At 40.7% G+C, this 22,418-nt stretch overlaps 1 protein-coding gene across 4 annotated transcripts in view; it reads left to right on the forward strand.

Annotated features, from left to right (window-relative positions):
* Positions 1 to 22,418, forward strand: part of FANCC (FA complementation group C) — a 232,816-nt gene that overhangs the window by 203,513 nt on the left and 6,885 nt on the right. For 3 of the 4 annotated variants that reach the window (XM_040416994.1, XM_040416993.1, XM_040416992.1), the window contains exons 10-14: positions 739 to 838; positions 2,951 to 3,026; positions 6,559 to 6,634; positions 13,609 to 13,783; positions 17,321 to 17,527. In XM_040416994.1, coding sequence (XP_040272928.1) covers positions 739 to 838; positions 2,951 to 3,026; positions 6,559 to 6,634; positions 13,609 to 13,783; positions 17,321 to 17,527 — 634 coding nt within the window. The remainder of the gene's footprint in view (positions 1 to 738; positions 839 to 2,950; positions 3,027 to 6,558; positions 6,635 to 13,608; positions 13,784 to 17,320; positions 17,528 to 22,418) is intronic. The other variant, XM_040416995.1, reaches the window with a different exon arrangement.

Below are 22,418 nucleotides of genomic sequence, written 5' to 3' on the forward strand. Positions count from 1 at the left end.
CTAGGTGGTCTGTGGTGGTGCGAGGTGTCGGACCCCCACCAATCTCATATTGACGACATATATCCATTTAAAGGGACCCTCCAGTGCCAAAATATAATTTGACTATACCATGAAAATGTGTAGTCATCTTACACAGTGTCCTCCACTTGAATTATGTTGCCTCTGTTCTCAAGGTTTTTTCCCCCCAACTTTTTTTTTATCCAAAATGAAGCTCCTCTTATCAAGACATGCCCTCCAACCATTGCTTTGGGATGAACCGGTGCTGACATCTGCAGGCAAGAGACAGGTGCAAATGGCCTCAGTGACCATCAGCGCTAGTTCACCCCAGTGCATTGGAGAAGGGGTAGAGTGTATTAGACATTCTTAGAGCTTTTCCATCTGCAATTTTAAGACTGTGTGGCCATTTTAGATGGAAGTTGGAGAACCAAATCTCAGGAACAGAAGCACCATAATTGAAGTAGAAGGCATCAAGTATTTCCTGTCACCGTCGTTTCCAGTCCTGGCAAGATGACATTCTATTTCCATTCACTGCTCCCAATCACTGCTTTCAGCACGTGACCACAGAGACCCAGCCGTCAAATGTCGTTATTGAGGTTAGGCAGGGGGACTGGAAACTGCAGGTACAGGATCTGCGACTTGCTGCGTTTTTGTAATGTTGTATTTTGTTGATTGACATATTAGATCTTTCAGCTAGCCAGTCTTGTTCATTTTTCAGCACTAAGTTTATTTTTTCCCTAGGGGTGCAATTTTGGAAAGTGAAGGAAACATCAAAATAATAACCATCATACGACTTTTTACCCATTGCTTTCTCCATGAATATTATAAGGACAATGCTAAGGTAATGTAATTTACCCTTGGAATATCTGTAGGGGATTTTATTGATCCTAAACCACAATTGAAAATGTTAATAGTCATTCAAACACTGAACCTAAATCTAAGGTTGGGTTCCAGTCCACCTTCATGTTCTAGGTGCAGTTGTTAAACCCAAGAAAGTGGATTCAACAAGAGGTGTAGTCTTTTCTTCATACAGGTCCTATGTTTATGATCCGTTTCAGGCTTTGGCTTCAAAAACTGCATCAAAAATACCTGAACATGTAAGCCCAGCCTGTAACTCAATGCGACATTAACATTGATGCTAAACACTAAATGATGGCAAGTACATGGTATGGAAAAGCTTACGGCGTTTGGCAACACTTTCTACACTTCTGCATTTAGCTTCTTACTGCTGAAGTAACAAATACAGAGTTGCTGTCATATGGACATGTATTTCATCCCTCAAGCATTCACTTCTTTTTGTGTGTTTATGGCCACATTAAGTTAAGAACTTTTGACACATTAACTAAAGTATGTTATGTGTCAAGTCAATGATTGCTCTAGCCCCAGGTGTTTTTTTTTCACAGAATGTACAGTAAAAGACTAAAATATGTTTGCGTGGCAGAAATGTATGCATTCTCAAGCCACAAAATTATGCAGAAAGAATTATTTTTGCCTACATTTTATTGCATGGTTTTTGTATGGCACTTACACTTGAAGTAACACTTTTTTCAGACCACCACCCTCATAGGTCCCCACCGCTGGCATTCTGGCACTGCTTCCGTTCAGGATGATTTCCACTTCCTGGTCCCAGCTCCACATACTAGAAATGGCGGCTCAGCCAAGTACTAGCTGTAGCGGGGGTTGGGCTGAAGTAAGCCAGCATGGCCACTACACAGTAGATGAAGCTTCCTGCTCAGCCCACTGTTTTGTTTCTGGCACTGGCGGTTGTCAAACACAGCTAATCAGTAGACCTGTTGTACCCCTACTTATCAGATATTGATGACCCATCCTGAGGATAGGTCATCAGTGTCTAGAGGCTGGAAAACTCTGTTAAAATGATACTTTGTACAATAAAAACACTTAAAAACATCAGTTTTTGTGCTGTCATATTCTGGGAGCTATAAACTTTTTTTGATGTTGCATGAGGGGTGCTTTTTTGCAGAGTAAGCTCTGGTTTTTATTGGTCTATTTTGGGTTATTGTTTTTCATTTATATTTTTACAATATTCACAATACACTGATATATAGTAAATAATGCACTAATGTTATAATACAGCTTTCATTTTTTAGATAAATAGATTTTTTGGGGAAATCTGACTATTGCTTCAATCTTTTTATTTTTACTCTCGCTAAAGAGCTTGACCACAAGAAGGCTTGATCACGCAATCACTTCTGTATTGCTTTAAGTTAAGCCAGTTAGCCTAACAGTGACAGGCATCCTATTAGACCCTGCCGATGATGGTGACAATGCCTGCATCAAACCTCTTAGATACCCGGCTCACTATTGACCACAGCATCTAAGGGATTAAACGGCCAGTATCGGAGTTATCTGTATGCTGCAGCTGGCATTCGCTGATGATGTGGGCTCAGTTTATAAGCCCATGCCATTACAGTACTGTATATGTTCGATGCAGTGTGGAAAGGGGTAAATGAGGAATGATTTCTGGCCTCCCACTTTTCCATTATTGTTCCTCTTGTCAATAGGATGTGTCTCTACACAATATCACTCCGTCAGGGCTGATTGAACGATGTTGGAATATTTAGGAACGCTCCCCTTAGGCCTTCCCAGTGGGAATGGAGAACACACTGCACGAGGCATACATTCTCGAGGCAGGAGCAGGTCCCACAGGTGGGACCTGCACCTGTAGGTCATTTATGGCATATACTGTTGATGTGCCATAAATGTCCCAGATTGGCAATAACTTATTTTGGCTTATTTTATTGAGCATTAATTTCTTAATAATGAGAAGTTAAGTAGATCTGTATTGATCTATCACTAATAGAAATCTTTCCAATAACAATATTAGTAAATCTTAGTGAATTGTCCTGTAAATTTGTACTATATATTGTACTTATAAGAATCTTTTAAATAAAATAGTAATTTATGTTATTATTTTTATTTTCCATGATTTTAGGCCAGGCTGCCACTACGAGCTTACTTTTCATACAAGAATACTCCCCTCGTGTTGGCATTACTCAGAAAAGGTGAAGGTATGCACTAAGTAAGATTTTGAATCAGCTAGCTTAGTTGCTGATAAGACATATTTTACATCCTTTTCATCTATTCTTATATGAAGTTTGCTATGTTCATAACTTGCTCATGGGTTACAGTGCACACATGCTCGGAGACTCATTAGTTCCTCCCTGCAAAGAAAACAATTTCTCATCTCGTCTATCATGTGCCGCATTGTCATGTTAACAAGCTATGCATGTAATGATCTGATTCTCAAGGATATCAGATGCTTGGCCATGAGTCTGCAGCTGAATGTGCTCACATCTCATTTCAACATGTTACAGGATCTGAGGTCAGGCAGAGAAATGAATCTTTCTGGTGTCCAGCATTCCATGTGGAACCCTTACTGTCTCTGGGAATTTCCCTACTATTTCATCCTTATATTTCCATTAGCTCATAGATGCAGGTGGACCCAGGTTGAATAGGAATGATTTGTAAGTTAAGTGGACCTGTCGCAAACAACTGCTGCTCTCTTTACCTTTTCTAGCCCCCCTTCCCCTTCCAATTCCCCTCATTCCTCAGCAATTTTTGCCATTAGTTTCGATACCCGATATGTCGTTGAGGCCATGTACTGTCAAGGGGGAGGTCACTGGCAACAAAGAGTGAAATGGAGTGCTCTGACACTGATTGGACAGCGGCCTTGACGTGCATTACCTCAGAAGCATAATGGGAGCTAAAACTAAGGGCACCAATTGCTTGGAAATGGGGAAGGGTTAAAAAAACAATGACAGAATCTATGGAGTGTCGACTATACCCAAGTAAAAATAACTGCAGTTTTTGGAGGATGTGACAGCTTCTCTTTAAATATATATGTATATAAAATGACTGCTTTCTCCCAGAAGCAGTGTGTCACTGCCTGCCCTGTGAGAGATCTGAGAAGATCGGATAGACTTGCAACATATGAATCTATCTGACAGGTCTTTCTGTGTTTCCCTTCTGTTTGATGTTGTGGGAAGGATCCCATCTCTCCACGGGTTCTGCTCGTTAGCTGTTTAAGAGGCTCTATTTAAGTCTGTCTCTTACTGCTGACTTTGCGGTTGATATTTTCCTTCTGGAGTTCTATACTGGTTGTTTGTCGATCCTCTACTTCCCGCTCATCTCAAGCTAAGTCCTCCTGTATTCTCCTTTGTGCGTATGTTGCTTCTAGGTCTCAGGAAGACGCTGGTCCCTTCACGGTGGAAGGTATCGGCTGTCTCATTCTCCGCTCCCTAAGTTAGGGTTTTCTACAGTGTCAGCAGTGCTTAGGTTCCAGTGTATGAGTTTGTTCACCATCAGGACTTGCTCATACTGTCAGCAGTCAGGGAGAGACTCAGGGATTGTTAGGCGGTTACCATTACCTCCTCCCTAGCTTTGGGGCCTAGTCTGTTTACCTGTTGCTGTTTGTTTACTTGGTGTTCCTCTTATCCCCACTTGCTGTGACACAGTGCCACACCTGTTCACAGGTTGTGTTTGGTATGGAAGCTCAGTCACTTTAAAGGGGTTATGTTACTTCAGAAAATGGCATTTATCACAGGTTGTGTTTGGTATGGCAGCTCAGTCACTTTAAAGGAGTTATGTCACTTCAGAAAATGGCATTTATCATGGAGACAAAGTTAATACAAAGCACTTACTATGTATTGTGATTGTCCATATTGCCCCCTTTGCTGGCTTGATTCATTTTTCCATCACATTATACACTGTTCGTGTCCATAGTTATGACCACCCTGCAATCCAGCAGCAGTGGCTGTGCTTGCACACTATAGGAAAAGTGCCAGCTTCTCTGGTGAGTGAGACCACGGGGGTCACTTTTTCCTATAGTGTGCAAGTACGGCCCACCACTGCATGATTGCAGGGTGGTCATAACCCCTGGAAATGAGCAGTGTATAATGTGATGGAAAAATTAATGAAGCCAGCAAAGGAAGCAATATGGACAATAACAATACATTAATAAGTGCCTTGTATTAAATTTCTCTACATGATAAATGCCATTTTCTAAAGTGACAAAACCTCTTTAATGGAGCTGAGATACAAAACCAGACACAACCCTTGGACAGGTGTAAAGGATGCAGTTTCTGGGGGGGAAAAGCCATATTTTTGTAATCCTGGACAAACCCCTTAGAGTTGATGGTGCGCACACAATTGCATTCTATGCTGGACTATTGTTTATGCTTTTTTATGCTTATGTGTTGAATGTTTTAGACTCTTAGTAAACTTCATCATCAGTGTGTTTATACCACACATAGCCCATGGATAGGCAAAACACTGTTTCAGAGGATGAAGAGTAGATCCCTTTTTTCAAATCTTGGAAAACCTTGTCATTTAACTGCAAAGCTGAATTAGACTCTAAAGGGATAGCTCAGACAAAGGCATTGCAGTGGGATACAAATGGTGTGGAGGAAAAAAACAAAAGCTTATACTATCTCAATGATCCCATGCTGCTGCCATTCTGACGGTGCCCGAGTCCCGTGCTCTTCACTTTTCCTCTTGTCCTGAGACAGCAGAAAATGTCTGTGAATATCACTCTGGCAATCACTGGTTGCAGAGATGACCTGCCTCAGCCAGTGATTTGCTGAGTGGCATTCCCAGCCATCGGGAGGATGTTGAGCACAGTGTGGACTCAGTGAGGTGAGTAAAATTTTGCTGTTTTCTTTTTTTTTTCACGTCATTTATATTCTACTGCAAGCCTTTTATTTTTTACTTACTGATACTGATTCTTAGGTTTCCAAAACCAGTCCTAACAGAAGCAGAGGTAACATCCAGAAGTGATATTACTATTTCTAGAGTAGGAGGCCTCATGCACAAGATCGTTTTTCTTATCCTTGTGCGGTCCGCATCTTTTGTGGATAGCACACTGACCTATTTACTTCAATGGGGTCATGCACACATTTTTAATTTTTTGCGGATCCATGTGACCATTCCAAAAATGATAGAAATGTCCCTATTGCTTCTGTTAGTCTTTATGCTGATGGGAATGAGAAAATGCAGAATGCACTTGGAAGGTAGCCGTATTTGTGCATGAAGCCAACCTATAGCACTATACCAGAAGTCAAACCAGGAAGACAAGCCAAAGCAATGTGACAAATAAACAGACATAAAACACCAGGAACTAGTGACAGTGAGAAGTTTAGAAAACTGGATATTGATACAGAAATGGCAGCTATAGGAAGGGTAGAATTGATTAGGAAGTTAGATAGAGGTCCTTATGACCTGAGTCACAAGTGTCAGGTTGCCATGAAGAGAAAAGACGTCACAATTTCAGAACAACATTGATCTTTCTGTATAAGAGCCCAGTACAGCAGGCAGGACACGTGATGTGGGGGAAAGGTTAGTAAGAGTAAGGCTTTTATGGGGTCGCACATTATGTGCAGTACATTGATGTTCTGGCTGGTGCATATTTGCCACTAGTTGGTGACTAACTTCTAGTTATCATGAGGCAAGAAGCAGTTATGAAATAATATAGCAAAGTCACATAAAGTTGTGACGGTTATTCATAAGTAGTATAAAATGTAATATGTGTGTATTTTATTCTAGGACTGGCACCCAATACCTGCATTCAACATTTGCATACCATTGTGAAATTGTTAAGAAGTGTGGACAGTGAAGAGAGGTATTCCATCATGTTTAGTATATTTGTACACTTTATATTTAGTATACACAATAACGCTCCAAGAAGCAGTTGTTGGAATGGAATGAAACTTTCTATGTGTGAATGTAATGATAATATACTGCATGTAGGTGATTACAATAATAGAGCAAAAGGATGCATTTATTAGGAAAACCGTAGAATTGAAAGGAGGCTCTACGTACCCTGTTGGGCTGCCTGTAGCCTGGATACAAGATGAGATATGGTTTGGTATAGAGGCATACAGGTTCCATATAGTATCCTGGGGCACATTTGCCCACAGATGTTGCAGTTCGGCCTGTAGATCCTGCAGGTTGCAGAAGCTGATATCCCAGCTCTATTGGCAATAAATCTGGCAACCGGCAGGCCAAGGAAGTGTGCAACCATTGCTGCGTGTGGGTGAGGATTATCCTGCTGAAAAATGCCAGTTGGACATTTCTATCTAGGTGCATTATGTTTTATTTTTTTTACATTGAATGTATTTATGAAGCATTGATTCCACCTAACTGACACAGAAGTCAGATAAAGTAGTTGAATCCAAAGGTAAACTTTTTACGTAATTATAATTTTTCAATTTCTTCCCCTTAATAAACACAAAATGTAAATTCATCAGAAATCCAGGGAGTTGCTCTGTGCATTCTGCATTGCCTAGGAGTGATTGATGCATGCGTACAGGGGAAATTGGGTACAGCAGGGGGCCCATACTAATAGTATGGCCACATGGTCAGGTTTCTGCATTCAGTTTTGGAAGCCAAAAAACAGGAGTGGATTAAAATGAGGAGAAGTTGTGTCTGTCCTTTATATTTTCCCTCCTGATACGATCTACTCCTGATTTTGGCTTCCAAAACTGCATTAGGAAACCTGACTGTGTGGTCGTAGTTTTGGTCTGGGGCCCTATGTGATCTGTGTACGCTGCTGTTAAACACATATGGTTTTGCAGTACGTAGCTTTCATCTTGGAGATGGCTGTAGTTGTGTTTTGAGAAAAGACTCTTGATACCTGACCTTTTAAAGAGAGTTTGAACAAGAACATCCTTAAATCAATTTTGTTTTTCAGGATTACCTACGCATTTATGCCATGTTCTTAACAAAATAATAATTCCTCCGTGTAAAAATAATCCATTATTTTGTTAGGAGGAAAATTCCCAATACATCTCTTCTATAACACACAGCTTATCTTTACTCATTCATTTTATTTACATTCTTAATGTTGCAGCTCCTATTGTTTTTTAGAAACTTAATACATGCTGTACATGTACAGTGAAAGTCTGGCATTTAAAGGGCATCTGTCAGCAGATTTGTACCTACGAAACTGACTGACCTGTTACATGTGCGCTTGGCAGCATTTTTTCCTAATTCCACCCCATTTGGAATTTTTCCCACCTCTCCATTACATTGTATGCAATATTAAATTATGCCATTAGAAAGTGCAACTTGTCCCACAAAAAACAAGCATTTATATGAATGGAAAAATAAAGCAGAACCCAGACCCTGGACAGATGTGTAACATGTAAATCAAATGTTTATGTTTAACATTTTTAAAGTATTTTTGGTGGTTTTTTAATTTAGTTTAGTTAACTTCCTTTTCTGCAGAGAGCACTTTATTCAGCAGTCATGTCATAATAATTAAAGGCAGGATTACAAAGGTAACATCTCTGTAGAAATAACACAGTATCCAATATTCACAATGAAAGGTGATGGTCACAGCTCACAATCTCCTCTGTATAAACACGCCTATAGACATTAATGAGCCCCTTCCAGACTATTGTGTCTGTGACGCCTAAATACTGTTAATAGTAGCTCAAGCAAGATGGCTGTCCTCGTAAACATGTACAGAAAATAGTCGGTCATAAAATAAAAACATTTTAGAAAAAACAATATTTGCCATTATCTGGTTTATACAGGTAATACATTTCCTTTAACAGCTGTTTTACAGTTAGGGATCCAACAACTAATGAAAACAGATGAATAAACAATGGGACAAAAGGAGATAGGAAATTACAATCAAAATTTAATAGGAGAGACACAATAGGTAAATGATGCTTATTTGGCCATGCAACCAGTTCATTTAATTGGCAATGAGAATATAAATACAGCTGCATGAACCGGCTAGTATCTGAGCCAGCTCAGGTATAGAGTGCAGAATGATGCAGCAAGGGGAGCTAGTTGAGGACATACTGTAGTGGAGTAGAAGGATATCTGTGACCAAGTCAGTTTGTCGTAGCTACACATATAGTATATGCCACCACACTCCAGTAATGACGTAAAAAAAAAAGCCAAAAGATCCTGGCTTTCTTAATTCTTCTCCCTACTATTCATGTACAGACATTACTGCTTGTAAATTAGGTAAATTGATTGGTTGAACCAACTATATTAAATTGATCAACTCTGCTATCTTTCCTTATTTTGCCCATGTTTGTTTTATGGGAACATTGACTTTTAGAATGCAACAAAATGTAAATGCCCAAAACTTACAACCGTTAAAAAGTTTTTTCCCATCGATAGGTGTTTCTGTAGGGGAACCCCTCCTATGAAGCATGCATATTCTATTATTGTCTATTGTGTCGGTAGGGCTTCCCAATGAATACCGTATTTTTCGCCCTATAAGATGCACCTGCCCATAAGACGCACCTGGGTTTTTGAGGAGGAAAATAATAAGAAAAAAAATTTGAACCAAAAGGTATGCTTTTGGTGGGTTTTGAACTACCGTAATGGTGGTCTGTGGATGACACTATTATGGGGGATCTGTGGATGGCACTGTTATGAGGGCATCTGTGGATGACACTGTTATGGGGGCATCTGTGGATGACACTGTTATGGGGGCATCTGTGGATGGCACTGTTATAGGGGCATCTGTGGATGGCACTGTTATGGGGGTATCTGTGGATGGCACTGTTATGGGGGCATCTGTGGATGGCACTGTTATGGGGGATCATTGTGGGGGCATCTGTGGATGACACATATATAGCATCTTATCTAATGTCATCCACAGATCCCCCATAACAGTGTCCCTGTGTAGTGAATGGGGGCCGGCATCTGTTTCTGTAATGGCAGCGGGGTCCGGTGCAGTCACTGTATTCTACTACACCGGGCCCCTCTTTCTGTAGTATACGGTAATCATATCTAACTTGTGGCTATTGTTTAAAGTATTCCAATCATCTTAAATCTAGCGCTGTACTACTTACAACTAACTTCTTGGCAGTCGGGCAGACGGGCGCTCGTAGCGTAGCTCACTACGCTCACTGTGCATGCGCCGCCCACTTTATGAATGAAGCAGGCGTAGTGAGCATAGTGAGCTACGCTACGAGCGCCCGCCCGCCCGGCCTCCTGACTGCCAAGAAGTCAGTTGTAAGTAGTACACTTTAAACAATAGCCACAAGTTAGATATGATTACCGTATACTACAGAGAGCGGGGTCCGATGTAGTAGAATACAGTGACTGCACCGGTCCCCGCTGCCATTACAGAAACAGATGCCGGCCCCCAGCCCCTCTTCCCTCTCAGCATATTCACCGGATGGTTGCAGCATTCGCCCCATAAGATTCACTGCTATTTCCCCCCCAATTTTGGGGGGGAAGGAAAGTGCGTCTTATAGGGTGAAAAATACAGTAAGTTGGGGAGTTAATTCGGTTGAGTCATAAGTTATTAAAGAGATTGTCCAAGTCGATTAAAAATCTCAGACAACCCATAGAATAACTTAAAAGTCCTAATCACCTGTTTCTTCAATGTTGTTGGCGCTGGTTCAGTTTACAAACAGCTGTGGAGACGTGCATGGAGAATTCAGATGTAGCCAATCACTGTTCTGTAGCTGTTTGTCACATTACTGCTGCTGTTTGTCAACCAACAGCCCGAGGAGGACCGGACCAGCACCACAGGGAACGGTACTGGAGACACTGGTATCACTTGTGTTTTTAATTTGTTATTCTTGGGGTTGTCCAAGATTATACGTCATCTCAGACAACCCCTTTAACTCCTAAAGTGCCTACTGTATGCTAACATGCATGATAGGAAAACAAGACTGTGAAATGAGAAAACACTTAGGGCACTCTAGCGAAAAATTGGGGCATGATTGGACCTGACACGTACTGTAGATGGTTCTATGGTATTTACAGGTACAGTGGCGGAAATAATTATTTGACCCCTCACTGATTTTGTAAGTTTGTCCAATGACAAAGAAATGAAAAGTCTCAGAACAGTATCATTTCAATGGTAGGTTTATTGTAACAGTGGCAGATAGCACATCAAAAGGAAAATCGAAAAAATAACTTTAAATAAAAGATAGCAACTGATTTGCATTTCATTGAGTGAAATAAGTATTTGAACCCCTACCAACCATTAAGAGTTCTGGCTCCCACAGAGTGGTTAGACACTTCTACTCAATTAGTCACCCTCATTAAGGACACCTGTCTTAACTAGTCACCTGTATAAAAGACACCTGTCCACAGAATCAATCAATCAAGCAGACTCCAAACTCTCCAACATGGGAAAGACCAAAGAGCTGTCCAAGGATGTCAGAGACAAAATTGTAGACCTGCACAAGGCTGGAATGGGCTACAAAACCATTAGCAAGAAGCTGGGAGAGAAGGTGACAACTGTTGGTGCGATTGTTCGAAAATGGAAGGAGCACAAAATGACCATCAATCGACCTCGCTCTGGGGCTCCACGCAAGATCTCACCTCGTGGGGTGTCAATGGTTCTGAGAAAGGTGAAAAAGCATCCTAGAACTACACGGGAGGAGTTAGTTAATGACCTCAAATTAGCAGGGACCACAGTCACCAAGAAAACCATTGGAAACACATTACACCGCAATGGATTAAAATCCTGCAGGGCTCGCAAGGTCCCCCTGCTCAGGAAGGCACATGTGCAGGCCCGTCTGAAGTTTGCCAATGAACACCTGAATGATTCAGAGAGTGACTGGGAGAAGGTGCTGTGGTCTGATGAGACCAAAATAGAGCTCTTTGGCATTAACTCAACTCGCTGTGTTTGGAGGAAGAAAAATGCTGCCTATGACCCCCAAAACACCGTCCCCACCGTCAAGCATGGGGGTGGAAACATTTTGCTTTGGGGGTGTTTTTCTGCTAAGGGCACAGGACAACTTATTCGCATAAACGGGAAAATGGACGGAGCCATGTATCGTGAAATCCTGAGCGACAACCTCCTTCCCTCTGCCAGGAAACTGAAAATGGGTCGTGGATGGGTGTTCCAGCACGACAATGACCCAAAACATACAGCAAAGGCAACAAAGGAGTGGCTCAAGAAGAAGCACATTAAGGTCATGGAGTGGCCTAGTCAGTCTCCGGACCTTAATCCAATCGAAAACCTATGGAGGGAGCTCAAGCTCAGAGTTGCACAGAGACAGCCTCGAAACCTTAGGGATTTAGAGATGATCTGCAAAGAGGAGTGGACCAACATTCCTCCTAAAATGTGCGCAAACTTGGTCATCAATTACAAGAAACGTTTGACCTCTGTGCTTGCAAACAAGGGTTTTTCCACCAAGTATTAAGTCTTTTTTTGTTAGAGGGTTCAAATACTTATTTCACTCAATGAAATGCAAATCAGTTGCTATCTTTTATTTAAAGTTATTTTTTCGATTTTCCTTTTGATGTGCTATCTGCCACTGTTACAATAAACCTACCATTGAAATGATACTGTTCTGAGACTTTTCATTTCTTTGTCATTGGACAAACTTACAAAATCAGTGAGGGGTCAAATAATTATTTCCCCCACTGTATATGATAACCCAAGATTCCTGATTAAGGATCCACGCTTTAAATTAGTATATCATGAGTTGTTTGAGATTTTATTAGATCTGGAACCGGGACAAAATTATAATCTAGATTATAATCTCAGATCAGTGTGATGAATACAGCTAAAAAAAACAGAGTACTATATTGAGCTATGGCGTAAAATGCCTGTTTCTCTATCTCATGAAATATGGACTAATGCTTTGAAATTAATGCCAAAAGTATTTTGTAATATCTCCCTCAGAGATCTCCTTCACACCTGTTTCTATTAATATTCATAATATATGTATATAATGTATATCTCTCCCCAAAACGCCTTAATAGATTTGATGGAACACAAGTTTGTTAAGGCACGATATGATTTGGCGGTGCCCCAAGCTTCATATTTATTGGTTGGCTTGAGCGAATCAACCTTCAGATCAAGTCAATCCATTCAAATATCTCGATTTTAATGCTGTTTCCATAAAGCATTAAAATGTATTGGCTCAGTGGAGCCAAAGTTTGTCTCGCCTAAAGTCGCGCATTACTTCGGTGAATTACTACTGTATTCATATCTGCGTCTTTAATAACAATTTACAATCCGAAGTGGGCTTTGGTGAGAGGTACCAGCTTGTACCAAAGCCCACCTCTGTTTCCTGTTTTAAATTGTTATTAAAGGCACAGATAGGAATACAGTAGTAAATCACCGAAGTCTTGCGGGACTTCGGGAGAGACAAAGAATTGGCTCTACAGAACCAATATATTTTAATGATGTACGGAAAAAGCGTTAACACCAAAGTATTTGAACAAATCAACTTCAGATCTATGATCCGAAGGTCTATTCGCTCAAGCCTATTTATTGGTATAGAATTCTTATGATGATAAATAGTAGCTTTCAGATTGAAATCCCTTCTAACTCGATAAATGCTTTAATTGCCAATGATAGTGGTATAGTTGGGTGAAAATGTAACACAGTGGTGGGCTTGAAATATTTAAAATCAAATAAAATTGAATATTGGATATAGAAAACATTTTTATAACCTTTTTTTACTACCTTATTGTGTTCGATAATATAATACCTAAAGTATGCTAACTGCCTGATCAGTTTGTGTTAGCCTGATTTAATGTCTTATCTGTGTTTTGTGGAGACCGTTGGATCAAGAAGAAATATAATTGTTTTTCTAATATTCTTTTATATTTGTTTTACATACTGTAGTGACTCATTTGATTCTTTTCCAGATCTCACGAGAATGTCTTTCAATCCTGGTTTTTGCTAATCCGTTTAGGAGGATGGGTGGACATTGCAGCAGAGCAGCTGTTGACGTCAGACCCTGAAATTTCAGACGACCTGCTGTGGCTTTTGGCATTTTACTACAATCCATGCAATGAGAGCCAAAGCAGAGGTAGAACAATGGTAGGTTGTGCTGTAAATCAGCCTGTGTTTGGTACAAAAATGTGAAATTCCTCCAAGTGTAAATAGCAATTCACTGGTACAATAGTATGTAAGATATCTGCAATTAATGTAATGTATTAAACTTAAATCCAAGCAATTAACTTGTTTTGGATTTTTTGTAACCCCTTTTTCCAGTTGTAGTAAAAAGGTGTTATTTAGGGTGGAAAGATAACATTGCCACTAGGAAGTGGAGGAGATATTTCATTGAGTATTGGTTGTGTCCAAATCCAGAACTTCCTTCCAAGCTAAATTCAAAAGCTGAAATAGTCACATTCATGCTGTTTGTGGATTGTAAGTATGTGGATGAGAGCCTTGGTAAAAGTAGTTATAGATGTTAGTGTTTGCCAGCACTGACGTGAATCTGTTAAAGGGGTTATCCGACTTAAATAAATCTATTCTAATTGCATTTATTGTAGACCAGTGAAAGATTCTTAAAATCACTTTCATCACCTATCTATCACTGTTTGGCCAGTTCAGTTCAGGGTCATGTTACACCTGACGTCAGTAACCCTGCTCTGCTGGTGACGTTTTGTTTACAAGCTTCTCAGCCCAGGCTCTGTAAACGAGACGTCAGAGCCTCTGGTGCCCTCCCCCCTCCAGCTCTTGTCACTGCCTCGGCTCTGCTATGCGATCACTCATGTGCAGTACATACCAAGGTGATCTCTTCTCCAGCAGCACAGGGTAAGTTTGTCCCTCCTGCATTCACTGGGACTAGAGGTGGCAGTTTGTAAACGTTCCCCTCTGCATCTGGGGATTGTTATTACAGCCCTGGTCCCCCCCCCCCCACACACACTAGTACACATTCAACACCCCCTGGGAAATATAAATAAATTATTGGCCATCATTATTATGATCATCATCATCATCATCATTATTCAGCTATATAAAATCCTTATCTGCCGCCAATATATGGATTTATCTAAGCAATATCTATATTGAATATATATTTGAATAATATAGATATTGCTTAGATACAGATAATGCTAATGATATTTTCACACTAGCGGCAGGACGTATCCGACAGGCTGTTCACCCTGTCGGATCCGCCCTGCCGCTATTTGACGGTGCCGCTGGACGGATCCGTTATTGCAATTCATTTCTAGACGGATCCGCACCTGGATCCGTCTACAAATGCTGTCACATGTCACACTGATCGGCGGATCCAGCAGGCACGCAGCTCCGACGACGGAGCTGCCGTGCGGATCCGGCGTTACAAAACAACTGAAGGACGGATCCGTCCTTCCGGTCTACGCATGCACAGAACATGAAAAATGTGAAAAAGACTGACAGAGGGATCCGTCCATCCACATGACAAGCGGATAGACGGATCCGTCCTTCCGGTCTCCGCATGCACAGAACATGAAAACTGTGAAAAAGACTGCAAGAGGCATCCGTCCATCCGCTTGACAAGCGGATAGACGGATCCGTTATTGCAATGCATTTCTAGATGGATCCACACCTGGATCCGTCTACAAATGCTGTCAGTTGTCACACTGATTGGCGGATCCGGCGGGCAGCTCCGACGATGGAACTGCCTGCCGGATCACACTAACGCTAGTGTGAAAGTACCATAAAAAGTCGAAAATCCAGGACTTTTAGTCAAGTGGCCGCTCGCTGTGCACTGCCATGCTGCGCCATAGCTCCACCACCGTCCCCTTTATAGTCAATGGGGACAGAGCGGCAGTCCAGCGGCACGGCAAAATAGCGGCTGGCCGGATCCGACAGGGTGAACAGCCTGTTGGATCGATCCTGCCTCTAGTGTGAAAGTAGCCTTAGGCTCCATTCACACATCCGCAAATGGGTCCACATTTGTTCTGCAATTTTGCGGAACGGGTGCGGACCCATTCATTTTCTATGGTGACGGAATTTGGAATTAGTGCAAATACGTCCTCCTTGATATACTGTAATAACAGAACATTTTTAGACTAGAAACAAAACCAAACATGAAAGAAATGTATGTAAAATAACATAACTTACACTGTGCAGCTGCAATGTGACAGGAAGATCTTCTGCCCTGTGTGTGTATTTATTTATTTTTATGCAAAGTGCAGAGCAGGGGGCGGGGAAGGTCAGGTTGTTCACGCCCAGAAATATTCATGAGGCAGAGCTCAGGCTTTGTTGGTACACTCCCCCTCACCTTGTACTGCAGCATGTAAACAAAGCAATGTCAGAACCATGAAAAGGTGCAAATATGGATTTTAACTTGATGAAATCAAGCTTAACCAAATTATATGTATATCCTGATGGATTTTAAGTGTTTTTCTTTAATTTATTTTATTAACTCGGATAACCCCTTTAATTCTGTGGACCACCCATGTTGTCTGTTAATTTAGTAAGTACACTATTCAGTAAACTCTATTTATTTGCATTTTTACATTAGATATACTCAAATGAAATTAGTAAGCAAGTAAAGTAAGCAGCTCAGGGACATGCAGCTCCATACATTCCTTGCTTTCCAAAGGGTGAGTTGGTTGAGTTGTGCAATCACTTTCTTGGTCCACAACATTGTTATTGGTATTATACGTGAACAGAGAGGTATTTATATTACTTTTTTAATGGAAATTTGTGTTTGGATTAAAAAACAAGTTTGCCAGTCTGTATATACTATACAGTTACAATAGTCCTGTCCAAAAGAAAATCTACAATTCCATGGTCAAGGCGTTTCTGTTATATACGATCCATCAGGCCTGCTGCTGGGTTTGCTTTTGTAAATACTTATATTTCTCATGAAGTAACAATCCTGGAGCATATTTTCTTGGAAGTCAATCTTGTTCCATGCCTCTTGTTTTCCTCCGCGCTTAGAGTGACAGACAGTGTAGGTTGCCTTTGACAAGGGGAATGGTAGCACCCAGTCATCAATTCATTCATATTTCCCGGCCGAATGACACAACATAGCATTCCAAAAAAATAGTCTCCAGAATTGCTATTTCAAGTATTTGAAAATGTCTTTAAGATGCTAGTTGCTTAAGTTAAGTCCACTTCTTGTACATAATACCACTATTTTATGTGTCCCGTGGATTGTGTCTAATAATGATATAATAATTTATTACACATATAAATAAATTATCAAACATTACATTTACTGTATGCCTTGTATTCAGTAAATCATTTTCCTGATACTCTCCTATTTTCGGGTTACGAGCTTGCAAATCATAATGGCCCTTTCATCAGTTTCTTCATGTAGGAAAAAAATCTTTTTGGCTAAATTCCCTGACAGCTTAATTGTAGACAAAAAATGCCCGGCCTTCACTTTTTGCCTTTTCAGAGTTAAATGTCAACTCATGTGCATTTATGCCTAAAATCTGCCTTTCCTTCTAGAAGTGAATGGTCTGCTGACTTTCTAACGTGGATTTCATCAGTCACTAATCCCTCATTTGGAAGGAGCTAGTTACCACAGTTTCTTCTAGAGATGTCTACATGCTTGAGGTCCTCATATCACTGAAGCTCATTATGTTTCATTAATACAAATGAAGCATTGTAAAATTTTATTTTCCTTAGGTTGAAGCTAAAGCTGTTTATGAATGCTTGGTGTCACTCCGGAGAAGTTCAACCATATGTGCCATGTCGTTTCACAAATTATTCGTTCAAGAAAATAAACCGGATACATGGCATCCAACTACTCTGCAGTTGATTAGACATCTGTGTGCCACTTTCCTTGTGTTCTGTCCCGAGTGGCATAGTGTGGCCAAGGACTGTGTTTCTTATGTAAGTGTTAATGTGTAATAAGTATTTCAGCTATTGGAAACAGTGGCTAGTAGTAATTATGTAATTAACGGAACTTGAAAAAAATCCTTTAGACGTAATCAGTCATCAATTCTCAACGAAGCATCAAAAGAGGTTTCAGTAACGCTTGTATAGGCATTATCTGTGAGCTTCAGAATTTTTTTTCATGTCCGCAGCAGTGTATCAACACAGCTTGCGATATCCCCAAGTGGGACTAAAAAATAATAATGTAAGTTTAATACAGTTTATTAAAATATATATTAAAAATATTTTTATATAAAACATGGTTTTGTTTTGTAAAATTAAAAAACACACAACTATAAAAAAGATAGTGTGTTGCTTCTCCAGCTGCCAACAACAGGTTGATGCAGCTATAAGGTATTTACCAGTGTTATTTGGGTCTACTTGTCAGAGATAACAGAGCCCCTTGCTAAAGTATTAGGCAGGTTGGTTCCCCGATACCTGGAGCTATGTTTGCTAGGTGTTGTTTTCTTTGCAAGGAAAGCAATTGCGATGGAGTGGATGGCAGCGCATCCGCCTTCTGTTTCTAAGTGGAGGAATTTAGTGAACATTATACTGCCATAATATAAAATAGTCTATTAAAATCAAGGCCATCAAGGTAAATTTCAGCAGTTGTATGGTTTGTGGTATGCCTAACCTCTGACTCTTTAATATACAGGGATTTCAGCAATCATTTTCTACATTAGCTATTGTTATAGCTATAATTCACCTTCTCTTCTTTTAGGTCTTTTTTTTGTTTTTATTTTGCGTTCAGAAAGTCTTCAGAACCTTTCACTTTTTAACATTTTATTATGTTGAGGCCTTGTGCTAAAATAAAATAAAAATAAAAGTTATTTTTTCACATCATTCTGCACGCAATACCCCATAAATGACAAAGTGAAAATGATGGTTCGAAAGCTTTGCTAATTTATTGAAAAGAAAAACTAAAATCTTGCATTCACATAAGTATTCAGACTCTTTACTCTGTACTTATCTTTGGCAGTGATTAGAGCCTCCGGTCATCTTTGGTATGATGATCTAAAATCTGCACACCTAGATTGTTCTCTTCAAATCCTTTCAAGCACTGACCGGTTGGATTTGGACTGTTGGTGGACAGCAAGTTTTCAGGTCTCTCTAGAGATGTTCGTTTGGGTTCAAGTCAGGGCTTTGGCTGGGCCACTAAAGGACATTCACAGAGTTGTCCCTAAGCCACTCTTGTGTTTTGTTGGCTATATGCTTGGGGCCATTGTATTGTTGGAAGGTTTTCAGCCCAGTATGAGATCCAGAGCACTCTGGATCAGGTTTTCATTAAGAATATATCAGTACTTTTTTCCATTCAGCTTTCCCTTAACCCTAACCAGTCTCCCTATCCCAGGCACTGAAAAACACCCACCACAGCATGATGCTGCCACTACTATGCTTCACTGGTATTGGGCAGGTGATCAGCAGTTCCTGGTGTCCTCCAGACATAACACTTAGGGAACTTTCAGAGCTGCAGACATTTTTATACACTTCTCTAGACCTATGTCTCCACACAATCCTATCGCTGAGTCTTATAGGCAGTTTTTTCCTCCTCATGGCTTGATTTTGCTCAGATACGCAAGTCAGCTGTAAGACCTTATATAGACAGGGTGTGTCTTACAAAGTCATGTCCAATCAACTAAATGATAAACTCCAATCAAGGTGTAGAAACATGTCAAAGATGATCAAGAGAAATGTGGGGGGGGGGGGCAAAACTAAATTTCAGTGTCCTAGCAAAGGGTCTGAATACTTATGTCCATGCAAAATTTTAGTTTTTCCTTTTAATACATTTGCAAAAAGTTCTAAAATTCAGTTTTTTATTATGCTGTGTTCAGCTCAGATTGATATTTTATTATATTATATTTTTTATTTTAACGCAAAGCCGCAACAAAACAAAATGTGAAAAGTTAGAGTCTGAAGATTTTTCAAATGCACTGTATATAGCTGCCAGCGGCTTTTTCTATAAGTGTGTTTTTGTACTCTGGATGATGCTTTTACATCACATTATTGATAATAATCTCAAAGCCTTATTGCCTTGTTTGTGTTATTTGTTCTTGTATAAGTTTTTATTTAGCAATTTTTATTTTTCTATCAAACAAGTTAAAAAAAGATACCATGCTATTTAGAGTAAATCATTTTTATTGGTATTTTCAAAGGTTGGCAAATCCAGCCAAAGTTCGCAAAATTGGAAAGCATAACAATATATGCCTATACAATAGGCCATTTGGTAGGACAATTGGATACATCAATGTTCTGCATAGTAAGTAAATAAGGTCCGTAACCATTGGACCGTAATATCAAAAAGGTAAAAGGGGGGGAGGGAAGACCAGGGAGGGAAAGAAGGGGTGGCGAGGTAGTCCAATCTCTATTTGTCTTAGTTCGAAGGGCCCTTCCCGCTTTACTAATGTTTCTACGCTTTAGTTTCAATCCAGGCCTGTGAATCTCCTATTGCTCAGGGGGAGTAATTAGAGTTATTGAGCCATGGGCTCCAAGTGAGTAGCCTAGACTTCAGAGGAATAATCGTGAAAGGCACTAGACTTTCATATCTACAAGACTTGTTAACCTCTAATATAACTTCTGCTATGGTTGGTGAAACTGTTTGTTTCCAGTAGCGTGTAATAATCAATTTAGCACTAAGTAAGATGTGTCCAACTAATTTCCTGTATTCTAGGGGGATATTGTGTATACCCAAAAACAAAAGAGCTAGTTCAGGGCGGGGGTCAACAACCTGGGAGGTTATCCCCGTGATCAGGTCAAAAACACTGCGCCAGTAGGGGGTGAGTACGGGGCATGTCCATAAGATATGGAGTAACGAGCCTCTAGCCCCGCATTCCCTCCAACAGTTGGGGGAGGATGAAGGGTAGATTCTGCTCAGTCTCTGTGGAGTGAAGTACCAGTGCAGGAGGGTCTTCAGCCTTGCTTCATAGTGGGAGACACATTTGAAATTGGAGGTTAGGAATCTGATAGCTTGAGACCAATGCTCATCTAGAAAGGTGTCCCCCAATTCTGTTTCAAATTTTTTGATGGGTAAAGTTTTGGCAAAAGTGGCTTTTTCCCCTAAAACATCATACACATAACGCGTAGTATGTTTTTTAAAAAGGGACGGGGACTGGAATAGTCTCCATATATCGGAGTTTATTGAGGGTGGATTTTGTGTAATCTTAGCAATGAAATGTCTAATTCTAAGAAAGTTATAGAATTCTGTATGCGGCAACGTGAACAGGCGGTGGATAGAATCAAAGGGGAGGAGACAGCCATTTGACAAAATCTGGGAGATAGAAGTAATCCCTCTCTCCCGCCAGACCGCCAAGTTAATGTCAGGGATGGTTAGTTCCATTGTTCCTATAGTGGCTTGTGAGAGAAGGGTGGCTACCGAATCCCTTTGTATCTTATGTATGGAAGACCACAGGCTGCTGACTAGTCTTATCGTCAATAAGTCTCCACTCGGCTGGGATGGGTTCCACAATAGCTGGATCAGGTAATCCTTCAATGAAGCTCGCTTTATAGTGTGTTGTTCAATTTGGATCCAGGCCTTTTTGTCATCCGGGGACCACCATTCTCGGGCAAAAGAGAGTGATATTGCTTGAAAATAATCTCTAATGTCTGGAAGGCCTAGTCCGCCAACTTGTTTCTTTTTGGATAATAATGCCCGTGCTACTCTAGGTTTGGTCGGACCCCAAATGTACTTACCCAGGGTCATCTGTGCTTTTTTTTTAAAAAAGTCATAGGGATCGGGATTGGGAGGGCTCGAAATATGTAAATAAATTTGGGAAGGGTCATCATTTGAAATGATGCCACTCTACCCACCCAGGATAAAGCCTTCATAGAGAAGCTGCTAAGGTCCCTCAGCATGGTATCAAGAAGGGGGAGGTAGTTTCTGCTATAAAGCAAGGAACAAGGAGAGGTTATCTTAACACCTAAGTATGGGATCTTGTCTAAGTCATGGGAAGATTTCAAGGAGGCAACTTCAGCTGGCGGAATATTGATAGGTAAAGCCTGAGACTTGGCTCTGTTAATTTTATAGTAGGAAAGAGACCCATATTGTGAGATAGTAGATAGAGCAGCGTCTAACGAATTACTGGGGTTGGTTAACGTGAGGATGATGTCATCCGCATAGAGTGTGATTTTATGGGATCTACTTCCTATTTCCATTCCGGTTATTAAAGGTGAGTTTCTTATGGACTGTGCCAGGGGTTCCAATGCCAGGATGAACAATAGAGGGGACAAGGGGCAGCCCTGTCTGGTTCCATTAGTAATTTCAAACGGACTCGATACCGCACCATTAACCCAGACCTTCGTGGATGGAGAGGAATATAAGCTATGGATAGTCTGCAGAATCTGCCCTGAAAAACCCATCTGACGGAGAGTAGAGAATGTGTAATCCCAATGCAGGCGGTCAAATACCTTTTCTGCATCTAGTGTGATCGCGAGCATTGGGAGGTCATGTATTTCGGCATAATTAAATAAGTCCACAATCCGTCTAGTGTTGTCAGACGCTAGTCGGCCAGTCACGAACCCAGTTTGGTCAGGGTGAATCAAGGAGGGGAGGAGTGGAGCCAATCTATTGGCAATAATTTTGGCAAAAGTGTTATTTCTCCAAATAGGCGGTCTAATGTACTGAAACTGCTCCTCCAGGGTAATAGTAATTGGAGCATGGTCAGACCATTTGATAAGGCCGATGTCAGTGGAAAGAGTATGAAGTAAAGCTGTGTGATCTACCACAAACATGTCAATTCGTGAGTAGGATAAATGTATCGGGGAGAAAAAGGTATAGTCTCTCTCAAGGCTGTGCTGCGCTCTCCACACATCCGTGAGGCCCTCAGAGTGCAGGAAGGCGGCAACTCCCGCATCC

The sequence above is a fragment of the Bufo bufo genome, chromosome 2, assembly GCF_905171765.1.
Source record: "Bufo bufo chromosome 2, aBufBuf1.1, whole genome shotgun sequence".
Lineage (NCBI taxonomy): Eukaryota > Metazoa > Chordata > Amphibia > Anura > Bufonidae > Bufo > Bufo bufo.